Here is a 24,916-nt window from a genome sequence, read left to right on the forward strand (position 1 = left end):
GCACTATGATGAGGCGGCAAAGGTCGGCGCGCGCGTGCAAGTCGCGACGGTGATGAGGAGGAAGAAGTACCCCAGGGGTTCAGGGCAGCACGGGGCCTTTTGGCAGTCTTCGCTCAGCATCATCATGCCGCCTGGCTGTCGCATTGATAGCAGTCACGCCGCCTGCGTCTGGCACGATGCAGCTGCTTCACCGCCTGGTCTGTCATTGCCTATCGTGATAGCAGACCCACCACTGACGCCTGCTGCTATGCCCTTCTGCTGCCATCGGCGGACCTGCCGGCCTTGCAGCGCTCAAAACTGCTACCTTCGCCCGTTGCATATCCATCTTTTCTCTCCAGTCCTACGCTGCACCCGCCACCTAGACTAGCACTACCAGCATATCGTCGTGTGACCGCCGCCCGCCGTTCCCTAGATTCTGAAGCATCTTGATACAAAGGTGCCGCCCCACCCCCACCCTCGCCGTCAACCACCCTCGTAGCTAACGCTGGCCAGTACCTACGCCATACATAGCACATCTTCACCACCACAACACCCACTACCACCACACCCCCTGACTGGTGTCTTCGCCCCACCGCCCCCGTAGCATGAGCTCGCAATCTTCCAAGCCCCGCCGAACCTCGACTGTTCTCGACCCGTACGCTGCACCGCACGTCTACTATGGCGAGAGTCACTCGAAGAAGCATGCCAGAGCCAGGACCTACTCAGCCGTGAGTACCGCGCTCCTTCCTGCGTCTAATGTCATGACGAAGCTAATTAAGTACAGAACGTAGACAATTCCACGCGTAATGCTCCATTGGCCGAGGGCGCCATTGCTGGTCGTCGCATCAGTCACGGTACGTGCCTTCCACCGCACCCACGCCGCGCCATTGGCTGACAAGACCAGATGAAATCTCCCTGCAGCCTCGCCGCTTCAAGATAAACGTTGAGGAGACGCTCCACCAGCTTCTCACCCGTGAAGATTCGGACGGCAACTACCAGATCACAATCGACGACAAGGGTCCCAAGGTACGATGCTCTGCAGTTACACAGAGAGCGTGGCTGACAATACACAGACTATTTCTCTTGGTACGCTCGGCTCCAATGCCTTCAAGAAGCACGACGTCCGCGGCACCTACATGCTCTCGAACCTGCTCCAGGAGCTCACACTCGCCAAAGACTACGGCCGCAAGACCATCGTGCTCGACGAATCGCGATTGAACGAGAACCCCGTAAACCGCCTGAGCCGCCTCATCCAGTTCTCCTTCTGGGACGGCCTCACCCGCCGCATCGATGGCTCCAACATTGCGAAGGTCGGTGTCGACCCCAAGGACTGGACAGACGACCCACGGCCGCGTATATACATTCCTCAGGGCGCGCCTGAGCAGCACGAGTACTACACCCGCATTGCTCGTGAACACCCCGAAATGCGTCTCGACGTCATCTGGCTGGACAAGGACTGCGACAACGACGATTACGTGCGCGACTTGAACAAGGCACCCGGCCTGCTCGCCATTGCCATGGAGGAATGGATAGATCCAGAGACGAAGAAGAAGGACCTGAGAGGCCTGCCTTTCGTAGTCCCTGGAGGCCGTTTCAACGAGCTTTACGGATGGGACAGCTACATGGAGTCGCTTGGTCTCCTCGTCAACGATCGCGTCGACCTGGTCAAGTCCATGGTCATTCACTTCTGCTTCTGCATCAAGCACTACAACAAGATTCTCAACGCGAACCGTACATACTACCTCTGCCGATCCCAGCCACCCTTCCTCACCGACATGACTCTGCGATGCTACGAACGCATCAAGCACGAGCCTGACTCCAAAGAATTCCTGCGCAACGGTATCCTTGCTGCCATCAAGGAATACCACTCGGTTTGGATGAGCGCGCCGCGCTTAGACCCTGTCACTGGACTCACCAGGTACCGACCTGGCGGAAGAGGCGTGCCACCCGAGACCGAGGCCAGCCATTTCCACCAAGTCTTGATGCCGTATGCCGACAAGCATGGTATGACATTTAAGGAATTCGTCGATGCATACAACAACGGAAAGGTCAACGAGCCTGAGCTTGATGATTATTTCCTACATGACCGCGCTGTGCGTGAATCCGGCCACGACACCTCCTACCGTCTGGAGAGGGTCGCAGCAGACCTCGCCGTCGTTGACGTCAATGCGCTGCTCTACAAGTATGAAGTCGACATTGGTCGATGCATTCGCAACCATTTCAACGACAAGCTCGAAGTTCCAGAGGGATTCCGCACTGGCGACATGAAGCCTGGTCATATTGAGACTTCTTCCACATGGGAGCGCCGCGCTAGAAAACGCCGCGTTAATGTGGACAAGTATCTCTGGGACGAGGAGGCAGGCATGTACTTCGATTATAACACTGTCAAGCAACAACGCACCGGTTATGAGAGTGCCACTACTTTCTGGCCCATGTGGTCCGGTCTCGCCACTCCCCGCCAAGCTAGCATTCTTGTCGAGAAGGCTTTGCCTAAGCTGGAAGCCTTCGGAGGACTTGTTTCGGGTACAGAGAAGTCGCGCGGCAAAACTGGGCTTGACCGCCCCAACCGTCAGTGGGATTATCCATTTGGTTGGGCGCCGCAGCAGATGCTTGCCTGGGTCGGTATGCAGCGATACGGCTACGATGCGGAAGCCCAGCGTCTGGCCTACCGCTGGCTCTTCATGGTCACCAAGGCATTTGTTGACTTCAACGGCGTTGTCGTTGAGAAGTACGATGTCACAAGGAAGATCGATCCTCACAAGGTTGAGGCCGAGTACGGTAATCAAGGCAGCGACTTCAAGGGTGTTCCTCGCGAAGGGTATGTTTCTTCTCACCTCATTTACTAGTTCATGGCTAACATGTCACAGCTTCGGATGGGTCAACGCAAGTTACATTTACGGTCTCACGCTACTCAGCGCACACCAGCGTCGTGCTCTCGGTGCCTTGACCGATTGGGACAGCTACGCCAAAGCCATGGAGGACCTTGGCATGATGTAAACCGACTCCCGCTTACTTTGTTACGACTTCACGAGATGCATCTGCATGAGATGTTGGGTCTGCTTCCTTGTTCGTATTAGAGGCGCAGTGGAGAATGAACCTGGGTTGCGTTTATGAGGTTTGTCAGCTTGTCTGTATAGGGGTGGGGTGGACATATCAGCACAGCACGTGTATTGTTTGCAGGAAGTGAAACTGACAGGACTTTCGGTACGGTACCAGGAGTCGATCTCGGCACGATGGCTTAAGCTACACCTATGATCAAATGAAACACATCCTTAACTGTCCAATGTCTCGCTTGGCTTTACTAGGAAGGTTTCATTTCATTTCATTTCACGTCTGCTTGAAAATTACAGTACTCAACAGAAATGATTCGAGGTCCCCATTTGCATCGTCTAGCTTTCCCATTTAGAGGTTAACGTCATTATCGATGTAGTTGTTATGCATATCATTCGATGACTCGCTCTGCGCCTTTCTCTCCTTCTGCTCCTCAAGCTTGGCGTCATACTTCTTCTGAAGCTCCTGTAGCGAAGTCTCAAGCTCGGCAATCCTCTTTTTATCCTCTTCACTCCTATCATCAAGCGGCACGTGATGATCAGAATACGCGTTCCAGAGGATGTCGTACTATGTCTTGAGTTGATCGAAAGTCCAAGAGAGGTCTCGTTCGGTGGGCGGAGGGGTGGACATTGTCTGCTGCTGATGAATCGGTAGATGGTAGTTGACGAGATCGGGATATGCGAGCAGACTGTGCTCTTTATGCGCTTTCGCCAATATTTGTGCTATCATGGCAAGCGAAGTACGTCGTGAATTACACGCGTGACATAGCAAAGTGTGAACAATCGATTCGGTTGTGATGAGGTTCTCAGATGAGACTACCCTATACGTCACCAATCACAGTATAGGATTGCCGATTCTCTCATTCCTCAATCTGCTTCAGAGCCTCTTTCTGATCTTACTCAGGCGGTCCATCACACAACGGTGGCGAAGCACTTGGTTCCTTGGGCGGAACCTCCCTCTTCCCCTGCACCCTCTCCGCCTTGACAAAAACCGGGATAACACCGCCCGTCTCAAGCGCAAACGTCCTGTGCCCAAGCACCTCCAGCATACTGCCAATCGCTCCCGAATGACTGGTAAAACTCGACCACACATTGTCGTCGGTGGCGAAAACATCGTCCAGAAACGTGGCTAGGCGATACCGTCTTGCAGACCTCGGTTCCCGGTACCCAGCTTCCCAGAGGAGATCTTCGTTTGAGAATCCGGATTCGAAGGTGAGAGGTGGGTCCGTGAAAGTGGCTTTGATGTGCGCGGCTGTGCTGCGGCGATCGCATGTGTGTACGCCGAGGGCTTCACGTACGAGCTCTTTGATGAAAGGTTTGTAGGGGTGGGATGACGGAAGTGGAAGGGACTTGAAGCTCAGATTTGCTGTCTCGATTGTACGGGTCAAGGGCGAGACGTAGTATGTTTGTGGGGGTGGAATGCCGAGGGGTAGTTGTTCGGCCCACAGCTTGTTTACGGCGAGAGCTTGGTCTTGGCCTACAGTGGTGAGGTTCGCGTCGGCCCAGGTTATGCCGTCGTAACCGTCGAGGGCGGCGTAGTAGCACTTGGTGTTTATGTTAGCATTATGTCTCCTCGATAACATATGTCCGAAGAGGCATGATTCCCAAAAAGAGTAAGTGCGGGAAACTTACATCCCAAGCTTTTGTCCCATACTTTGTCTCTGCAACGTTGTGCCAACCCTGACCATGACGACCCAGAAAGAGCACTTTGTAACTCTCACCCTCCTTCTTCGTGGCTTCCAGACTGGCCACGTATTTCTCGAGGCGCTTCCATTGCTTTTCCTCACTGTCATCTTCTCCTAGGTAGGAACGGTCGATTAGACCAAACTTTTGCGTCTTCTACTATGAGCGTCAGCTAGCTTCCTCGGATCCCAAATTGAGGGGACGTGAATGAAGGGATGGAATGACTCAATCCCGCAAGTACGTAGTTGTATGTGAAGCTTGGAGAACAGGGAATTGAACGTACGAAATCAAAACTCTTGTCATCAGTCTCATCTTCGCTCTGCATGAAAACGCCCTTCTGCACCGTGTACTTGAAGTGGTAGTCCAACGCCGGCTCTGCCAGGACAGGGACCGTGGAAGTTTGATCTGTGGTACTCATGCTGAAGTAAAACAAGAAGATGAGGAGGATAGAGAGAAAGACGATGGGTCTGGAAGAGTTAGCGCAGGCACTCTCGTGGGAAAGTGCGCAGGTGAAGTTGGAAGGCGCAGTAGAGCTGAAATGGGTAGGTTGTTTACATGGGGATACCGACACCACAAATTCTTGTTTTGTGCGAGTATGAGGGTATGAGCATAATATGGAAGGGCTTCACGGGATCATGTTGATGCTGTGTTGTGAATGTAGGCGGCGGGCTGTCGATTGTAACGGTGAGCCGCTAGCTAGCACGAGCCAATCATATCTTTGGGCCGCATCACGATACATATGTCGGTGCACTCGAATCTGTCTAGCATCGGGCTCTAAGGGGTGGAGATTCGCTCGCCGCATGCGACGATACAACTGAGAGATTTAGTGCGATGCTGCGCATCATGTAGCTTCGATGACGTCAATTGCATGTTCGGAGGCAACATATTGCTTGCGCGTAGATCGTAGTTTCATCTAGTTTCTACAGCTGCTCAATGAGACTGAGCCACAAAGCCCGCGCAGTACAGGCTAGGCCGTAGCTATCGTACGCTGTCCACCATTGTGGTATTCTACCGTGATGTCCATCAAACGCCCATCCCAAGCCCGCTAATTCAGAAGAGACTTATCGCAGCCGAAGCTGACTTTTAGAAGCGGAATGCATCGCAAGATCGCAACCTGAGCGTGTACTTGCGCCCGGTCTGCGACCTTAGCAATGACCCACTCATTTCTTCTTCGGGAACTTGGGCTGCCCCATCTTGTCACCCCGTAGGATGACGTTGAGCACGCGCTCCATGTTTCCTAGCAGCTTCTGGTCTGGTGTTGCTGTGCCGCGCTCAAAGTCTGCGATGATGGTGGGTGTGCTGTTGCACTTTGTAGCCAGATCCTTTTGCGTCATAGTTGTGCCCTTGTCGTTCTTTGCCTCGGAGCGCGCCTTAGCGATGGCTTGGCCGACGGCGATACCAACGGTCTTGGGCTTGACGATGTCATCGGAACGGTCGACTTTGGTGAGGCGCTGGCCTTCTGACGAAGCCCCCTGTGGCTGGTCGGTTAGTATTGTTTTGAGTGAACTTTTGGGAATCACGAAGAACGAAGTTGTTAAACTAAGTCGGACGTGTAAGGAGTACTCACGGCGTTAGCAGAAGCGAACTTCTTCTCTGTGGCGACGATACCGCCGCTACGTTGGGCAGCGTTTAGAGCTGACTTGCCCTTGACTACGGTTTCGCGGGGTCCGGCGGCGCCGCCACGAGTGCGGCTACCGATCTTGGTAACGGAGTTCCAGTCGTCAGACATCTTGAATGTGGTGTTGAAGAGTAGAGGGTGAGGTTGTGGTTGTCGGGTGCGGAAGGCTGAGTTGGGCGCAGATGTGGGGGGGTGTCCTCTTGAAATGGGTGTTTGCTCGTCGATGGATTTGTCAGTCGGCGAACGTGGAGATGAGGAAATGTAATGTGGATGGGAAGGGCAATGTAGTAGAGAGGATTGAGCTTTTGCTTATCTAGAGGCCCAAAGAGCAATGTGTGAGCGCGATGAGTCGGAGCGGCAGGTGAGGTCACCGCCACGCGCTAAACTCGCTTAGGACAGGGTCTCTCGAAGCTTCCACGATCGCTTCAGCCCTTCAATGTTCTTCCGCCCTTCTTTCATCGAACAATCACTACATTCAACGTTCGTTTGCGATGGCTAATACGAGCGCACTCATTGTGTGTCACAGCTCATCGTTGCTAGCTACCAGTCCTTCAAGTCAGCCACTGTGTATGGATCATAGGTCGTTGACAAATATTTTTCTTTCGCGTCTCACATTGCGCTCGACGGAGTGAGCAGCATCGACGCGTCTTTATCCTTTGGTACTCTGTGTACCTACAACCTCTTCAGTATACGTCGTCCTTCCTTCTCGATGATGGACTCGTTTGTCAAAAGCAGGAAGATCAGCTACCAACCCGTTCCAAGCCCTTTGCTTGTACTTTTGACCGAATGCTTGGGTGTCTGCTCCTTATGGGCAGGCGCTGGTGCTTGGGCCGGGACATATATCAATTACAATGGAAATGTGCATCAGGATATTGCTTGAAGTTTTCATTGATGAGGTACATGTGCTAGGACGCTTAGATAAAGTGTCTATATGTGCCCTGATCGCTCATGAACTTTTGACAAAGGCTCGTCTAATCTTGACAAGCACCCAACCCGACCGCCGGAACGCCATTGCATGCATGCAGCCATATCGAACCATATCAACCATTCTTCGTGAGGTCATACTATTACAAGTTCGACTGCGACTGCGCGACCTCCCGCTCAACCTCGTACATGAAGTCAAAGTATGGCTTGTCGAAGTGGTGCACACGCACGTAACCGTCTTCTCCTCCACTGCAGTAGCTGGTTCCTTGTGGGTGTACGGCGACGTAGTTGAGGGGACCAAAGTGACCACGCACACGGCCAATTTCCTCCATGAAAATCTTGTGGTAGAAACGGGCCTCGAATTTTCCTTGACGTGCCGAGGTTGTGGTGACGTCCATGGCTGCTTGTCCTCCACCAAGAATAACGTAGTCCTTTACGGGTGTGATCGCGGCGGAGTTGAGGGGTGTGTCGGCAACGTATGATTTGAGGACGTTGAGCTCTTCGACGTCGACGAGCTTCGCGGTCTTGTCCTTGCTGGCGGTTATGAAGTAAGTTCGGTCGGGAGCCCATTGGATGTCGGCTGGACACTGTTAGCTTCCATTCCAGCCAAAGAGGTGTGCATGACACTCACTGATTTGCATGTCTGGCTCATGAACGTCGTAGTTGGAGCTGAGCAGCTCTCCAGTCTTGCCATCCCATTGAGTTATCGAGCCGTCCTCGTGTCCGCTGATGATGTATTTTGCAAGGTATGAGAAGCCAGCGACTGTGGCCTTGGACTCGTCGCATACGATCCTGAGCAGCTGCTCGTCCGACTGTTGCGCTTCCGGGTCGGGGTTGATGGGGTAGACGCAGATGGTGGAGAGATGTCCTGATCGCTTCTCGGTGACACCAAGAAGCTGTCTGCCGTCTGGCGAGAACTCGCAGCGCTTGATACTGGTGTTGAATTCCCAGGTGTGGAGAAGCTTGCCTGTCTGCACATGCCATAACCTCATGGTGTTGTCTGCTCCACCGGTAGCCAGAAGCTCAGAGGATGGGTTTACGTCGACCGTCCATAGCGCTCCCTGATGTCCGTGGTATGTTCCGATTCGCTCGCCGTTGTGTGAGTCTGCATCGCATCAGCTTCTATTCGCATTCCTCTTGTACAGGTTGTTTACTAACACCAGGCGCAAACGACGTGGTCCTACAAAAATCAGTTTCCGCGCATCACAAGACCGGGAGAAAAACGTACCTTGGATACGGAGAAAATGATATCTCCATCTGCGTTGTACTGTATGCCATTAGTTTCCTCGTCCCTCATCCTACGCACGGCGCATGCGAACCTTGACTTGCGTGAGCGCACGCTCGTGACCGGAGAGAAGAATGGGCCTCATATTTGTGATGGGTGTGTGGAGGCGGGGTGGTGTGTCGGCTTATATGTGGCGGGCGGCGTCTCGAAATTTGGGTGACTCTTGTGCATATCGACGTTCAGCGGGCGAAGTGGGCTGCTTGGCGCTAGCCGACTAGCGGCTTTGTCCCGCAACCATAGATGAACCGCTGTGCTGAACATCATCTCTCCGCATTGACTCAGCTCTTCATTACGAAAGCCTAGTGACGATGCATATTGGGCTGGGACTAATGCATATTGGGCTGGGACTATGGGTAGGGTTCATGTCCGGCTCAACGATGCTTCCTGGGGTGACTCACAGCAGACCATCTCCGCCTCCATGTATTCCGATATCAGCAAGGGGTTAGCTGTGTTATGTACCAAGGCACAGCCTTGTGACTCATAGCGTGAACGGTTCGCAAGTTGGTAAGATGCTTTCATTTCTTGGTAATTGAGCTGGTAAATCTGATTCTGGTGAATCTCGTCAACTCTTCACGACTGTCGATCTCAGAGTTATTGTATCCGTTTCTGTTCGAATCATTCATCTAGCACAACACTCCAGCGTTCTAATCACTTCGTTGGAACGCTAGAACAGCGTACAGGATAGATACCAGCGCGCGTTTCCCGCGCCTGCAGTATTCTGAAGCTCTCGTCTCCTCAAAATCACCATGGATACTCTCTCGAGAAATACTTGTATTGGCACCGATCTCCTAGATTGATGATAGTCGAGAGCCTCAAAGATGCCAACATGCTGCAGACTGCGATCTCACCTAGTCTACTGGTCACTGTGCTACTGTCAATCCAAATACATAGGCGCAGTGCTGTTTCTCCCCTTCGTCTATTGTGTGATCCGCATACTTTTCACTGTCACGTTCACTTTCACCGACAATGCTAAAGTCGTGCTCTCCGTTTGTTGCGAGCGCAGTCTTGGCGCAAACGCGCTGCTCCTTCCACCTCGCGGTTGGCAAGCCCATGATACTACAGCGCGACTTCCCAAATACGCCAAATTCGAATCGCGGATCTCGCGACCTCCTCATACAGGAAAGGAACCCGAGAAGGTTTGCAGACTACATTAACATGAAAACAAGCGAAGCAGCTGCCTAACCTCGATGTAGGCTCCACATTGTTTAGTTCCCCACCTTCAATATGGCTTCTGCAGCGCTTCCTCCCTCTATCATTACAGCTACGCTAGGAAGACTCAGGCCTTTACCACCGGATAAGTACATCATGACCCTGGGTCAAGGCAGCGATCAGTTCCTCGGTACTCCCAACGGTTACAGCGCTACGTATCTACCATCCAGGCTGTTCCAAGCTGTCGGCGCAGGTCGGGGTCTTGTCAAGAAGATCACATGGGCCTCGTATGGCAGCAGACCCGAGTCTTGGTTCTTCGTCTGGGAGCCTGAAGACGGCACAACGCACTTCATGGTCGGACCTGATGTCCCATCAGCGCTCAAATCCTTCATCCAGACCATACAGGATTCCGAACACCTCCGGTCCGGTCTCCGAGTACAGCTTGGCGCAGCCGATTCGTTCGTAGCATGGTCTGGCACGGCATGGGTATGTGCGGATATCCCAATTCAGCTCCAAGCCAAGCTACAAGAGGGAAGTTCCGGATTCCGCGAGGGCAAGGGGATCACCAACGGCTCATTGAGGGGAACCTGTACGCTAGACAACGTCCAATGGAATGCCAACGGGTCATACTATATCAAGAGCGGGGACCGTCATCTCTGGAACTTCGAGGCTAAGCTCATGAGCATTGAATGGAACAAGCTTTGGGGAGGCCTGGAACGGGATGAGCGGATGCGCAAGATCATCGAAGAGCTCGCTGTGAGTATGCACATGTGCTATCCTATATCGCGACTAACATGTCCCAGTACGTCTTCATTAGCCCGCATGCGGAAAACGGCGAGACCTTCGTGTTCATCAAGAAACACTCGGTAGGGCTGGACGCGCCGTTCGTTGTTGGCTTCGAGAGAGAAGCTATCCACACCAATCTAGAACATACCAACAACACTTCTACACCGAGCAGTTCCCGTTCCGGCTCGGTCAATGACAACGAGTCCGGTGAAAGCAAGCTTCCTGCGCCCGCGCCCGAACAGCGTGTGCAGCACATACCGGGAAAGCCAGAGGAGCCTGTACCCTTCCAGTGGGCAACCGTCAAGAAGTCTGGGCGACCGCACAAAGCAGACAATTGGGAGGTAGAGCTCAGGAAAGGCGACAAAGTCAAGGTCATCCGCGACGAGGGTCGTGACTGGTTCGTAGTCATCGACCGGAAGGGTGTCAAGGGTTATGTGCACGGCTCCTGGATCAAATTTGGCGACCTCACAGTGCATAAAGACTCCAAGGCAGTATACATCCAGTTTGAACAAGACCTACAAACGCTCCTCATACCCGGTCAGCTACAGCGATTCCCAGCAATGACAAGCTACGTCGACGAGTGTACCAAGCCGGACTGTCAACCACTCAAGGAAGCCGTCTCGTCATTGGGGATCTGCCTTCACGATCTGTCGGCACTGCTGCAAGGTTCCGGGAAATACTCGTACGAGTGGCTTAAAGAGACGCGGAATCTCTGGCACCCGGACAGGTTTGCCCGCTTCTGCCATGCAGATCAGGCGGAGGATCTCAAGCTCAAAGCAGAGCAGATGTTTGTCATGTATGGGATTCTGATGGATGCGACCAAGGCCTAGAGACTACATTGAGATGTAGACACGCAAAGTGGGTAACCTAACGTCGATGTAGGCTCCAGGGTGGTCGGTTTTTCCCTAGGTTGACGTAGCTTTGTGGAATATTGCGGACCCGCAGAGCATAGTACATGAATACACAGGACAACCCAGGCGGAGAAGATGATAGCTACAGGCAGGATTGGTTTGGTAGCAGTACAATGAACCATGTTCAAGAAGTCGCGTTGCTTGTTTTGCCCGTTCGGACCTTAGCACCCTGGGTGGTACGTAATAACGCACACGCGAGTCGCGGAGCAAAAGTTTGGCGTCGGCGGGCTCTGATCTTTTTCCGGGGTCCAGAGTGCTATCGGACGCGCCAGACTGAGTCATTGGAAACAGACATAGAAATGCGTATCAACACGTCGCGCCGTGCATCCTAGACTTGGTAAAGATACGCAGACAGGATTGGTAGGACGATGAAAGTATATCCGATCTGCGGCGGACGCGTTGGAGTTCTCGCCCGTGGCTTTCCGCAAGCTGGAGCTACCCCGCTGAGAAAATATTGGTGCTCGACTGCTCCCCGCCAACTATATACCGTCGTCAAGACTGCGCAGACCTCCAGGCACTTCTCCAGCACACGCTTCATCATGGCTGGACAGAAGATTGACGGCACCGCCATTGCCAAGAGCATCCGTGAGAGGCTCGGCCAGAAGATCAAGGAGAAGCAGGAGAAGAACCCGCGATACCGCCCGAGCCTGAAGATTGTCCAGGGTGAGTCGCATCCCATTGCGGCGGGCTGATTGAGGCAGAGTGCTGACACGCGACAGTGGGCGACAGGTCCGACTCCAGCACCTATGTGCGCATGAAGCTCAAGGCCGCCGAGGAGGCCAACATCGACTGCGAGCTCGTCCATCTCCCCGAAGACCTCACCGAAGGCGAGCTGTTGTACAAGATCTACGAGTACAACAACGACCCCGCCGTCCATGGCATCCTCGTCCAGCTGCCCCTCCCCAAGCACATCTCCGAACACACCATCACATCGGCCGTCGCCGACGAGAAGGACGTCGATGGCTTCGGCATCCAGAGCATCGGTGAGCTGGCCAAGCGCGGCGGCAAGCCCCTCTTCACCCCATGCACGCCCAAGGGTGTCATGGTTCTGCTCGAGGAAGCCGGTATCGACATCTCAGGCAAGAACGCTGTCGTACTGGGACGCAGCGACATTGTGGGAAGCCCCGTCAGCTACCTGCTGAAGAACGCCGACGCGACCGTCACCGTCTGCCATTCGCGTACAGCCGATCTACCAGAGGTCGTTCGCCGCGCAGACATCGTCATTGCTGCTATCGGCAAGGCGCAGTTCGTCAAGGGAGACTGGCTTAAGCCCGGTGCCGTCGTTATCGACGTTGGTACCAACTTCATCCCCGACGACACCAAGAAGAGCGGACAGAGGCTGGTAGGAGACGTCGACTACGACTCCGCCGTCGAGGTAGCTTCGCACATCACCCCGGTACCTGGCGGTGTAGGCCCCATGACCATTGCCATGCTGCTACAGAACCTCGTCGACTCGGCCGACGCGACATTCGACAGGCAGAAGAAGCGCAAGATCTCGGCCCTTCCCATCCGCATCGAAGACCCCATACCCGCCGATCACGAAATCTCGCGGAAGCAGCACCCCAAGCAGATCACAACCGTAGCGAAGGAGGTTGGCATCCTGCCATACGAGCTCGAGCCATACGGCGCAACAAAAGCCAAGGTCGATCTGTCCCTGCTGAAGCGACTCGAACATCGCCGCAACGGAAGGTACGTCCTCATCGCCGGTATCACTCCCACGCCGCTCGGCGAGGGTAAGTCGACCACCACAATCGGTGTCGCGCAAGCATTGGGCGCGCACCTTGGCAGGATATGCTTCGCCAACGTGCGTCAACCCAGCATGGGGCCGACTTTCGGTATCAAGGGCGGCGCTGCTGGTGGAGGTTACAGCCAAGTCATCCCCATGGACCAGTTCAACCTCCATCTTACTGGTGACATCCACGCCATCACCGCCGCGAACAACCTGCTTGCCGCTGCTATCGAGACGCGCATGTTCCACGAGAATACTCAGAAGGATGCTGCTCTGTACAAGCGTTTGGTTCCAGCCAAGAAGGGCAAGCGCGAGTTTGTGCCGGTCATGTTCCGTCGTCTCAAGAAGCTCGGTATCGACAAGACGAACCCAGATGATCTGACCGAGGAGGAGATCTCCAAGTTCGCCAGGCTTGACATCGACCCAGAGACCATCACCTGGCGACGTGTGCTAGATGTCAACGACAGGCATCTGCGCAAGATCACAGTTGGCCAGGCGCCAACAGAGAAGGGCCAGACTCGCGAGACTGGCTTCGACATCTCGGTCGCCAGTGAGTGCATGGCTATCCTTGCGCTCAGCAAGGATCTCTCGGACCTCCGTGAGCGTCTTGGTAGCATGGTCGTTGCCAGCTCACGCGCTGGTGATCCCGTTACCTGCGACGACATCGGTGCCGGTGGTGCCCTAACTGCTCTGCTTACTGATGCCATCAAGCCCAACATGATGCAAACCCTTGAGGGCACTCCTGTCTTCGTTCACGCTGGTCCCTTCGCAAACATCAGTATCGGTGCCTCTTCCGTCATCGCGGACAGGCTTGCCCTCAAGCTGGCCGGTACCGAGCCTGATGAGGACCACGACGCCCAGACCGGATTCGTTGTGACCGAGGCTGGCTTCGACTTCACCATGGGTGGCGAGCGCTTCTTCAACATCAAGTGCCGCTCCTCCGGTCTCGTGCCCGACACTGTTGTCATTGTCGCAACCGTCCGTGCTCTCAAGAACCACGGCGGTGGCCCAGACATCAGCCCCGGCGCCCAACTGCCCGAAGTTTACCGTACTGAGAACGTAGACATTCTCCGTGCTGGTTGCGTCAACCTCAAGAAGCACATTGAGAACGCCAAGCAGTACGGTGTCCCCGTCGTTGTGGCCATCAACCGCTTCGCGACGGACACCCAAGCCGAGATTGACGTGATCCGCGAGGAGGCCATCGCTGCCGGCGCCGAGGACGCTATCCCAGCCAACCACTTTGCGGAGGGTGGAAAGGGTGCCGTAGACCTTGCAGAGGGTATCATCAAGGCCTCTGCCAAGCCCAAGCCCGACTACAAGCTTCTCTACGACGTCAACAGCGGTACAGTACAAGAGCGCATGGAGACCATCGCCAAGAAGATGTACGGTGCTTCCGCTGTCGAGTTCTCTGAGCTCGCCCAGAAGAAGGTCGACACCTACGTCAAGCAGGGCTTCGGCAACCTGCCCATCTGCGTAGCCAAGACACAGTACTCTCTGTCTCACGACCCTAGCCTCAAGGGCGCCCCAACTGGCTTCACCGTTCCCATCAGGGACGTCCGCATGGCAGCTGGTGCTGGATACCTGTATGCGCTCGCAGCGGATATCCAGACTATTCCCGGTCTGCCCACTGCTCCCGGATACCTCAACATCGACGTCGATGTTGAGACCGGCGAGATCAACGGCATGTTCTAGACTATGATGGAACGAAATGTTTACAACCCCGAGTGAAGCGTTCAACAAGCTTCATTTGGAACAATCATGTATGATGAGACGACGATTGGCGTTCTTCGGCGCACTAGGCATGTTCAACAGCATCTGGGTGGGCTTCTTATTCAACACATATTGGGACGGTATGCATAGCGTTTGGTATGGCGTCGAATCAACTTTGACGGTTTCCTGTTTGGAAGGGTGAATTATTTACCTTGAATAGAGAAGCATACTTCATTTTCACGATTTTATGTTGCTGACGCACTATGCAAAAGTAACTCATGTCATGGGAAACTGAATGAATTGCATATCCACAACCGGCGCTCCGCATTCTGGGATGAAATAACAAACCTGCAGTCCGTACAGGCTTGCCACTACAAACGTCGACTTAGTATGTATTTAGTCAATCAAGGTACGCTGGCCCTTGTAAAGCATATCCTTCAGCGGTTGATTATGGATCTCACTGATGTCGTCTCAGAAGCAACCAAATCCACTAAGCCTACGATCATTGGCCTCTATGGCGCTTCTGGAAGCGGAAAGTCGCATTTACTTGAGCAGCTCAGAAGCGGCACCGGCTTTGGCGTCTTCAAGAAGAAAAGATTCGCCCTCTTCGAGAGCTCGGCGCTCATCGGAAAAGTCGTGGACGGCGGACTAGCGGCTTTCAACCAGCTGAGCCAAGCGGACCAACACGACGCTCGTGGCCGAGCTATCTTGAAAACTGCTGCTACATGCGTGAAATCGAGAAAGACAGGGGTTATTGCTGCCAACTACATGATGTGGGAGAACGAACACGACGCACCAGAGATACTATGGACATCGAAAGATTCGGAAACGTACACACACACCGTATATCTTAACTTCGATGAAATATGGATCTCGAAGCGCAGAGAAAGGGATGCCGAGAGCAAGCGAACGGCCGTTTCGGCGCAGCAGATACGAAAGTGGCAACAAAGGGAGATGCAAGAGCTCCGCGAGATTTGTCGTGAGCATGACATCTTCTTCACTTCCCTGACCGACAGCAGTCCCACTATTTGGGAAGCACTGGGACAGCGCAGTACCGGGAATCAACTCGCGACTCTTCTGGACGATATTCACACCTACGACGAAGCCAAGAATACCAATGCAGTTAACCATCCTATTGACACTGCGTGCGCCTCTTACCCAAGTACAAAGACAGTGCTCTTACTTGACGCTGACAAGGTACTGGCACCCGATGATACTAGACGGCTCTTTTGGGAGGAGACGGATCTTCTTACGGGCACTACCGAATGTCCTTTGAACCAGACTTTTGCGGCTTGGGGACACTCGTATGCCTCGTATCGCCAGGCCATGTTGACCTATGAAGAGAAGGCAGATGATTACAATGCCATATGTAGTAGGATCGCCGCCAGGGTTGAGATGCATCCTGAGATGATCCAACTCCTCAAACGTGTCCGCAAGGACCCGTACGTAAAGGCTTTTGTCCTCACAACCGGTCTTCGAGAAGTGTGGGAGATGGTGTTGAGGAAGCACGGCTTCGACGAAGACGAATTTAAAGTCATAGGAGGTGGACGACTTCCGGAGGGCTACGTGGTGAACGGAGCCATAAAAGGCGCTGTAGTCGACCTTCTACACGAGAAAGACCTGCGCGTAGTAACCTTTGGACAAAGTATACTCGACATTGAAATGTACGAAAAGGCAGACGAAGTATACCTTATTGCAGGAGGAGTCATAACCAACAGCTTGTCAGAGGAGAAAGCACTCACCAAAGCCATCACTGAAAACCGCATATCTGCCTTGCGCATTCTCCTCCCCTCCGCCATCGACCACCGTCTCGACTTCGATACACTTCCAATAGCCACCTTGGACAACAAAGAACTAGGCCACATTTTCCGGCACAGCAAAGATCCAGCCACCCGTGTCCATCACGCAACCCCCAAACCTTCAGCAAAACTCTTCGTAACGCCGCCGCTCGGCCAACCCCAACCCTATAGCCAGCGCTTGTATGAGTTCCACAAGCGCGTAGGTTTCTACCTGGCAAACGAATACGTCAGCAGCATCTTAGGCCAAGAACAAATCTGCATCCCAGATGGGCAAGACCCAGAGAGCCCTAGCCACCGCTTCCGTTACGAGAAAGGCACTTTAGTCAATTCCTTGTCTGACGACGGCGACGCGATAAGCCTCGGTGTTAGCGAAGCAATGCCCTGTGCAACCCTCAGTCACGCAAAGCTATTCTCAGACCTCGACACGGACATGTTGAAAGGAAAACGTCACGTCATCCTAGTCGACTCGGTGATAGATACTGGATGGAATACGGTTAATTTCATCAGGCCGTTGCGCAAGCTGTGTCCCCGCATTCGTATCGTCGTTGTGGTAGGTGCGGCTAATCCCGACGCTGCTGATGTCGAGCCGGATGCCGTGAATACTACAATTACTCACAGGTTTGCGGACGTGCTGAGAGACGACAGTGAGTTATACGTTGTTGCGCTGCCCAAGGCTCGACTGCATAGCACGGGCGAAGGGGGCTGGAATGGTAATTTGTGGTGGTATGAGATGACCAAGTGGAGGAAGGGGTCTTACTAGAAGCTGATCAAATACGTTTCACATGTCCGAGGATGAGTCCACTTCTTGTGCATTGCATTATACGTGTCTCTAAGCATGTGCCTGTTCGCGTTCTGTGTCGTCGTACGCGAGTGATTATCCACCTCAAAAGGTCACAGCAGCAGAAACGCATGCTTGAGAGTGTATCGTCATTGACAAGAACAGTAGCGACATTCCGATTACAATATATGTATAAAAACAATGTTGGGGTATCTAACGAGTGTCCTTAGCGGCACAGAAAAGAACACGAATCTCCATCTTCCACGAACGCCACCGATAGACCCCTTGATGAAAGAACACATCTAATCCCCAAGCCCAAACCCAAAACCAAACCCAGGTCTTGAAGCCTACCCAACCAAAGCCCACTTTCAAAGTCTAGCCTCCAACTCCCCCATCCACTCCTTCAACTCAACCCTCTTTCCCCCATCTTTAACAAGCACCCTCGCAAACCACCCCAAAAGATCAAGCCCAAGATCCCGACTCAAGCCCTGCACCCTCTTCAAATTCCTCACGCCCAAATCATCATGCCCCATGACCTGCAGCGGACACCCCGCCTTGATCATCTCCCTCTGCTGATACTTATTCCCCTTGAACGCATCATACGGCGAGCCACCCAGGATAAGAAACAGCAACGTAATAGCCAAGGACCAGAGATCTGAAGTCGCGGAAGGAGGAGAAGTAGACGAGGAGCTGAGCAGTGAGGGATCGAGGTAATCCCATGTTCCTGCGCCGAGGGGAGAGGCTGTGGATTCAATGGTGGCGGAGGGGTGGGAGAGGATGGTTGAGGAGAAGTCTGTGTAGATGGGTTTGGGCGCGGCGGTTGATAGGGGGGAAGAAGAGGAGATGAGGATGTTGGAGGGTTTGATGTCGGCGTGGGTACACCCTTTGTCTTGCACCCATGCCAAGCTGTTGAGCAGTGCGAGGGCGATGCTAGGGAAGACTTCAGCCAGCCTCGCTGCTCGAGCCTCTTCGTCGAGCGTGTTGAGCGTCTTTTGAATCCAGCCTTCCAGCGTGTCGTCCATGGCTTGGAGGAGGATGGCACCGTTGCGTGTATCCAGGCCGTAGAAGGGGACGATGTGGCCTTCTGCGTCGGGGAAGCGGGAGAGATAAGATAGGATTCTCGCTTCTGCGCTGAGCACCTTTTTGGCACTGGTCATGGCTGGTACTTTGACGGCGTACATGGGTGGGGTGGCGGGGAGTCGACTGAGGTCTACGCCAGAGTCTATGCTTCGGACTGGGGTGAGTGGTGGAGTCATGTCGGGGCCACAGGGAGGCTGTGATGGGGACTGTTCGGTTGGTTTGGGTGGGCAGGGTTTCGCTAGGAAAACATCGCTCCAGGCTCCTTCACCGATTGTCTTCTTCCGCCCGCGATCATCCGTCTTGAACTCATAGTCCGTTAGGTGATACGGGAAGGTGGTGAGTTCGGTGCTGCCAGGTTGCGGTGACTCGTCCAGTGATAGTCGAGGCCGGCTGAGGGACGATATCGAATCGCCACGTCGTAGACTCGATAACGAACTTAGAAAGTCGGACGATGTCGAGTTGGACTTGGAATGCGAGGCGCTGCCAGGTGTGATAGGAGGTGTGTCGGCACCACTGTTGTGCATGCTTCGGGGATCATGCGCACCCATAGTTACAGATCTTTTCCTTGTTGGAGAGGTCGGTGGTGTAGAAAGCGTTCGTACGGCAAACGGTCTTGAGAATGTCTTGTCAGACGCACCGATCGTATGATCTTGGCTTGATGCGCTGTACGTCAGCAGGTGAAGTTGGGGTTGTTGCCTCTTCTGCGTGAGTGGTGTCGCTGATGATTCGACTGCCGGCGGATCTTCCCTTGAAGCAGGGAAAGTGAACCGTGAGAGTTGCGCCATGTTCGTTTTACAGTAAGAGTTGCTTGACGATGTTCAAGTTTGACAAGTCACGCGGTAGAGTTACAGCGTGCGAGTAGCGCGTGGAGAACTGTTGCCTGAAGCTTGAAGCAACAGCGCGTGAGGGAAAGGTCCAGGGAACTTGAAGAGACGATGCGAAACAGGAACGAATTCTCAAACAAGACAAAAAACGTTGCAAAGCAAAAAAGGCGAGTGGACGTCTCTTTTTGAGCGGGGCGTGTCAAACCTGGGTCTGGAACCGAGAGATGGGAACCAACAAAGAAAGGGAGATAGTATAGTGCTACAGGTAAAGGTACACGAGATAAGAGGACGGATCCACAAGCAGGCTACCGCGCAACCTACTAGAGAGTAAGAAGCATTGTCGATGATAGTCGCAATAAAACAATGGGCGGCGCGTGCGGAAGGCCCGCAGCCAAAGCGTTGTTGGCTGTGTGTCGATGAGTCGAAAAGCGATCGGGACCTGCAAACGGGTCTATAAGCAAAGAACCGCGCTGCGCCCCGGAGTATCCGGGGACGACGGGTGGCACTCGTGGAATCCCTACCCGTACCAACGCGATAGCAATCTTAGCCAGCGCTGTTGGACGCCGATGATTCGGTGGGGGAAAGAGACAAAGCGCATCCCCTGGGAACACCTCCGTGATTCCAGAAGCCCACCCATTCACACGTCTTTCCTAGCCGGGTGGTCGCGCAGCTGGCTAAGAGCGGTAGCGCACTGATGGCGCGCTGTCCTTGGCTACGGGTCCCCAATTACTGGCCTGCGCTGGGTGAACGTGCGTGGTTTGATTGGGCTGCGCGACCTCACCATTCCCCATCCAGGGCTTGCCTTTGTGTGCGACACGTCTGGCTGCGTGCCATGCCTCGCGCTCTCTGCTTGGATGGACATGCAAAACTTGACGTTTTTGCTCGGAGCTTTTCTGGAGACTTTCGGTGCTTCTTTTCTGTGACGTCGTTATTAACACCGTGGCTGGTGGAGATGGGCTGCGGCACTTGTCGCACTTGTCACAGCCAAGTCATGAGATCGTGAAGGCTGTGGAGCTATCGTGAGTTATCGCTAGCTTGTCGTTGGCTCACATCGCTGGTGTATCTTTTGACTGCCGTCCCGTCCGAGCCACCATGACAGCGAAACGTGGAGATGAGCTGAGCGGCTGAAGATCATCTACTACATGCTGTCATCACCGAAAAGATTCATCCTGCATCGTGACCTTCGTTATACCTTCTTTCGTCAGCGCTTACTGTGAAAACTGGGGCAACTCCGCCGACGCCCCCTGCTCTGCGCTTGCGGCATCAAGCATCGTGAACAAACTACCCCGGATGAAATGCCGGTAGCTCAATAAAGTGTTTTTTGTTGACGTAGCTGAGCTTCAAGCTTTCGATCCAAGACTAGGGCAACGGGCGTGGGCTTATCGACCGCACGTATAGTTCGCAGATTGCGCTAGATGCACACGGCTGCATGTGGGGGCTATCGAGCTTGTACTGCTCAACTGCCCATCGGGTGATTCCTCAAGCCACCCGTTCACCAAAACGTGGGAGTCATCTTCAGATCCATCCTGTTGATATCGCGCACACCAGATTAGGCATGTACAACGCTGATAAGCGAAATTTGACAGCCCAATCTACCAACCTCGAATAGCCGCCATGCACGAGAGTGGAGCCCGACCAAACCTCACGCTGCGAACCATCTGATCTGTATACTTAGGGGTTAGCCATCCTTCGGGTCAAAAACTTCATCGCTCAAATTTGCTTCTTATCAAGTCCACGGTAGGCGCAAAGGGAGAAGATAGATCAACTTGGATAATCGACGATTCATTGCTCTGCTACTCTGTCTCCTTCTCACCGAGCCACCGCCGATCGACTGTCCGTCCTACGCTGGACCACGGTACTACGCTACGAACAGAAACGCTGAAGGGAATTGGTAATAGTCTTCCGCTGCGCCCATTGCTTGAACAAAGGAGATAAGGACACCCAGACACAAAGAGAAAAGAGCAACCGATGAAGTGCCAGGGGTAGAAAGACTACATATATACGAGATGGATATAGGTATTATCATCCTCCATGCTGTTCAGTCAACGGAAAACCCAAAAGTACCACTCTCTGCCCAACCGGATACAGAGAGACTGAAGTAAAACGCCGGCTTCATGATGGGTAATCGTGTGATTGCGCCCTCTGCACTGATGCCATGTGAACCCATTTCGATTGATGATTACAGTATATTGGTGTGGATACCCAAGATATGCACAAAACGCATAGATAGCTCAGAACCTATTTTGTTGATTTTGATGTTGCTGCTGCTGCTGCTGAGCGACTGAGGAGCGATGATACGAATCGATGATTTGACCCACCTGCTCCTCGTGCTCGCTCTGGCGTCAATTATCGTATCCTGCGCCTCGTTGCCATGGGCTTGAGGTATTGGCCTGTCGGTACTGTTGTTGACCTTGGCCATTGCTACCAGGACGGTATGACGGTGCTGGGCTGCGGCGCTCGTAGAAGGATGGCGGTGCTGGTGAGACAGTTCCGTCATTGCCCTGGCTCCGTGGTGGCACGGCAGCGTAGTGCTCGTTGAAGCCGCCCTCCTTAGCAGCCATTTGGCGCTGCTCTTCGGAAGAGTAGTCGTCATCGTCATCAATGCGGCTTCGTGATCCGGTGTATGGGTGGGTGCCCTTACCCTCACCACGAGCAGTCGCACCGAGGGCATCGAGCTCAGTAGTCAATTGGGTTTGCGACTTGATGAAGGAGCCACGGTCGTCGCGCATTGGCTGGTAGCGGGTATCAGGGTTCTTGGTGAACAGAGCGAATCCAGACGAGACAAGTAGCATGAGAAGGAGAATCAGAGCGAAGGCGGCATTAATGATGAAGAAGATGACACCCATGACACCAGTGACGATAGCCTACAAACGTTAGTCGAGAACAGTGGTAGAAGCGAGCGCTACTTACAGGCTGGTTGAAGATTTCGGTGAACATCAACAAGAAGAAGGCGCTGAGGAAGTTGACAGCAGCAATGGCAATGTTGAAACCGTTGGTCTTCTTGTCCATCCAGGGACGAAGGACACATACACCGACAAGCAGAGCAGCCTCGATAAGAACGATGGCGATGGCCTGAACCTTGAATGCACCTTGCGCAAGACCGACAAACATGGCCTTGATGAGGAGGTATCCGAGCCATGGGATGATGAACCAGTAGGCGGCCGCCTTGAATTGAACGTAGAGGAAGCCCCACTTGTTGAGCGCGACAGGGTCCGAGTAGAGGATGTATGCAGGGTTCTTGTGCATGGCGATGGAGCGTTGGGCGATTCGGACCACCTTGGAAGAAGCCCATGCGAGGATACCAATCATGGTGAGCATAGAGAGGATAGCCAGAACGACCAGACCAGCAGAGTCACGCTTAGTTAACTCCCAGAAGCTCAGCATCATCATCTGCGGGAAGCCAATGAGTACGACACGGAAGAGAATACCCTTGAGCACAGTCTGCCAGCCGTTGCGGAAGTCGACGAACTTGTCGCCCTTCATCTTGCCGGCCTTGACTAGACCCTCGCAGATGTACTTGAAAGCCACGACACCGATGACGGTGAAGAGGACAAAGATGACGAAGAAGGTGTATCCGGTGAAGAAGATGTTGGTCGTTTCGATCTTGGCCTTGAAACCAACACGCTCGATGCCGTGGAGAACCAAGCGGTCTCCTCCAGCCTGTGCCTCGGTGGCGGCAGCGTTACTACGGGCCATAAGGCGACCGACAGCTCCGGTGGTGAAGTCGAGCGCACGCCTCATCTTCCTCGACTTCTGGACCTCAATGGAGATGTACGACAGCTGGGACAGGTAGGTGGTCGGGCTTCCGCCAGTAGCACGCTGGTACCATGTTGCCATATCCTGGAGGAATTGAACACGGATGAGACCCATGGTCCATTGGAAGTTCTGGGTCCAGGCGGACACGATGGGTGGGAGAGGGACGGCACAGAGACCGATGAAGGCCTGCGCTTGGAAGTAACCGAATAGCGACATGGCGTTGGCGGCAACGTGCGCGGCGGTGTTGGAATGACCCAGTCCAGACGTTATAGCGGATGCCATGAGACCCAGACCCGCTATGACAGCCGTCACCCATGCCACAGCCTTCTGGTCGACCGAATGTCCGTTTGACAGCTCTGCTTCTACACATGCGAGTTGTTGATGGGTCTCTGCAGACCTGATCTTGACTCGTACGACTGCGTCGAGGTCGGGGATTGTGTATGCGATGCCTGTGTGGTGTTAGGGGGGTTGGGCAGCAACTTTGGACGTTTCTTACCTGGGATCACGCTCATGATGTCCTGGCTAATGTCGATGTTGGATTTGATAGTCAACGGTCCGGCGTTCATTGGGCACATGCCCTCGAGCTCCTTCTGACCGCAGGGGTCGAGCTTCTCGTTCATGGCGGAGTATCCGTAGACGAGCAGTTCGATGTCGGCCTCAATCTTGCCGGCAATGTTGGAGATACCCTCGATCTTGAAGCCCAAACTGCGGTTGCTGGGGGTGAATGCGACGTTGAAGAGGGTGGCGGAGAAGCTCGAGTTGGACATGCACGGGTTGAGCGACTTGGATTCGATGATGCGCTCGCCCGAGACGACGGGCGCCGCGATGGCTGCGAGCCATAGTAGCGATTTGGAGAGGGAGAACTTCATGGTGGGCGGTGTTGTTGTGGTGTATTAGGTGCGCGGAGCGAGGCACTCAGGCGCGGGCGTACTCCTTACGAGTACTGCGGAGGGAGGTCGGCCAAACCAGCGGCGCGAGGGAGTCCGTCAGTCACAGTGAATGGGGTTCGTTTGCGTCCTGGAGGTGTGAATAGACGGGGTGGGTGCGGGTGAAGGTGCGGGTGAGCGAGTGGCAGTCGAGAGCGACGAATGGGTGGTGATGTCGAAAGAGGTGGTTGCGCAGGACAACTGGGGAAGGGAAACCGGGAAGCAGCGAGGCGAAGAGGCCTGTCTGTCGGCGGCTGGGCGACGCTAGGGCTAGTACAAGGGGATATGTGTAAACGACCGGACGGGCGCGATCAGCACTTGCACGCAACCCAATAAAAACGATTCAGCGCGCTCTCGTCGTCACCTAACGCTGGTGTTTGGAAAGTGCCTGAGGAGAGCAGGAGATGGGGCGGATGGTAAGAGGATGCCAGCTCGCAGGAGCTGAGGTCTATGCACCGCGTGCCGGCTGCTTCAGGGGAGCGAGACTGCGACGGTCGCGGCGAGTGGGCCAGATGAATACGCGCGGCACCTGCTCAGCGCCCAGCCTCAGAGCATCCAACGGCTGTCAAGTTTGCGATCGCAAGGAACAGTCGGAGCATTTACTGACTGCGCTATGCTCTACTGCTCTGAGTTCGTCGACGCTTGCTTCTCTGCCAGACGCCTTTGTCTTCGCAGGCTCCAGAACGCGCGCCTTCTTCTTTGACCAAGCTGGAACACTCGGATGAGGCAGGGGCGAAGGGGCAGGGGCACTTGCTTCGCCACACTCGCACGCAGGAACAATCTCGTCGGGCCAATCAACACGACGCTCTAGGCCTCTTCTCGCGCTGACTGAAAGTCTGCCAGCCAGGTCCGCCCAGCTCTTCGTATTTCCTCTAATTTTATTGCCGTATACGCGCGAAACCGACATTTCACTCTCTCAGCCCATCCCC

At 54.1% G+C, this 24,916-nt stretch overlaps 9 protein-coding genes across 9 annotated transcripts; 4 read left to right on the forward strand and 5 right to left on the reverse strand.

Moving 5' to 3' along the window:
- Positions 1–584: 584 nt before the first annotated feature.
- J4E90_007222 (uncharacterized protein) lies at positions 585–2,976 on the forward strand (the record flags this gene model as incomplete). The annotated part of the gene is made up of 5 exons (XM_051436762.1): positions 585–707; positions 764–833; positions 884–1,005; positions 1,053–2,797; positions 2,847–2,976. 5 exons carry the CDS (start codon positions 585–587, stop codon positions 2,974–2,976), a joined length of 2,190 nt encoding a protein of 729 aa, XP_051289508.1.
- Positions 2,977–3,381: 405 nt separating this feature from the next.
- Positions 3,382–5,130, reverse strand: J4E90_007223 (uncharacterized protein; the record flags this gene model as incomplete). The annotated part of the gene is made up of 4 exons (XM_051436763.1): positions 3,382–3,544; positions 3,930–4,573; positions 4,662–4,868; positions 4,996–5,130. The coding sequence occupies 4 exons, from the start codon at positions 5,128–5,130 to the stop codon at positions 3,382–3,384; spliced, it is 1,149 nt and encodes a 382-aa protein (XP_051289509.1).
- Positions 5,131–5,872: 742 nt separating this feature from the next.
- MBF1 (multiprotein-bridging factor 1) lies at positions 5,873–6,441 on the reverse strand (the record flags this gene model as incomplete). The annotated part of the gene is made up of 2 exons (XM_051436764.1): positions 5,873–6,184; positions 6,280–6,441. The coding sequence occupies 2 exons, from the start codon at positions 6,439–6,441 to the stop codon at positions 5,873–5,875; spliced, it is 474 nt and encodes a 157-aa protein (XP_051289510.1).
- Positions 6,442–7,397: 956 nt separating this feature from the next.
- TIF34 (translation initiation factor eIF3 subunit) lies at positions 7,398–8,624 on the reverse strand (the record flags this gene model as incomplete). Its single annotated transcript, XM_051436765.1, has 3 exons — positions 7,398–7,834; positions 7,886–8,359; positions 8,561–8,624. The coding sequence occupies 3 exons, from the start codon at positions 8,622–8,624 to the stop codon at positions 7,398–7,400; spliced, it is 975 nt and encodes a 324-aa protein (XP_051289511.1).
- Positions 8,625–9,844: 1,220 nt separating this feature from the next.
- On the forward strand, positions 9,845–11,304 carry J4E90_007226 (uncharacterized protein; the record flags this gene model as incomplete). Its single annotated transcript, XM_051436766.1, has 2 exons — positions 9,845–10,444; positions 10,492–11,304. 2 exons carry the CDS (start codon positions 9,845–9,847, stop codon positions 11,302–11,304), a joined length of 1,413 nt encoding a protein of 470 aa, XP_051289512.1.
- A 620-nt stretch (positions 11,305–11,924) lies between these two features.
- Positions 11,925–14,806, forward strand: J4E90_007227 (uncharacterized protein; the record flags this gene model as incomplete). The annotated part of the gene is made up of 2 exons (XM_051436767.1): positions 11,925–12,048; positions 12,105–14,806. The coding sequence occupies 2 exons, from the start codon at positions 11,925–11,927 to the stop codon at positions 14,804–14,806; spliced, it is 2,826 nt and encodes a 941-aa protein (XP_051289513.1).
- Positions 14,807–15,214: 408 nt separating this feature from the next.
- Positions 15,215–17,383, forward strand: J4E90_007228 (uncharacterized protein; the record flags this gene model as incomplete). The annotated part of the gene is made up of 2 exons (XM_051436768.1): positions 15,215–15,223; positions 15,266–17,383. 2 exons carry the CDS (start codon positions 15,215–15,217, stop codon positions 17,381–17,383), a joined length of 2,127 nt encoding a protein of 708 aa, XP_051289514.1.
- Positions 17,384–17,769: 386 nt separating this feature from the next.
- Positions 17,770–19,029, reverse strand: J4E90_007229 (uncharacterized protein; the record flags this gene model as incomplete). Its single annotated transcript, XM_051436769.1, has 1 exon — positions 17,770–19,029. The coding sequence occupies one exon, from the start codon at positions 19,027–19,029 to the stop codon at positions 17,770–17,772; it is 1,260 nt and encodes a 419-aa protein (XP_051289515.1).
- Positions 19,030–21,647: 2,618 nt separating this feature from the next.
- J4E90_007230 (uncharacterized protein) lies at positions 21,648–23,930 on the reverse strand (the record flags this gene model as incomplete). The annotated part of the gene is made up of 3 exons (XM_051436770.1): positions 21,648–22,169; positions 22,216–23,510; positions 23,558–23,930. The coding sequence occupies 3 exons, from the start codon at positions 23,928–23,930 to the stop codon at positions 21,648–21,650; spliced, it is 2,190 nt and encodes a 729-aa protein (XP_051289516.1).
- Positions 23,931–24,916: the final 986 nt, after the last annotated feature.

The sequence above is a fragment of the Alternaria incomplexa genome, assembly GCF_024043165.1.
Source record: "Alternaria incomplexa strain BMP 0042 chromosome Unknown scaffold_10, whole genome shotgun sequence".
Taxonomy (NCBI): Eukaryota; Fungi; Ascomycota; class Dothideomycetes; order Pleosporales; family Pleosporaceae; genus Alternaria; species Alternaria incomplexa.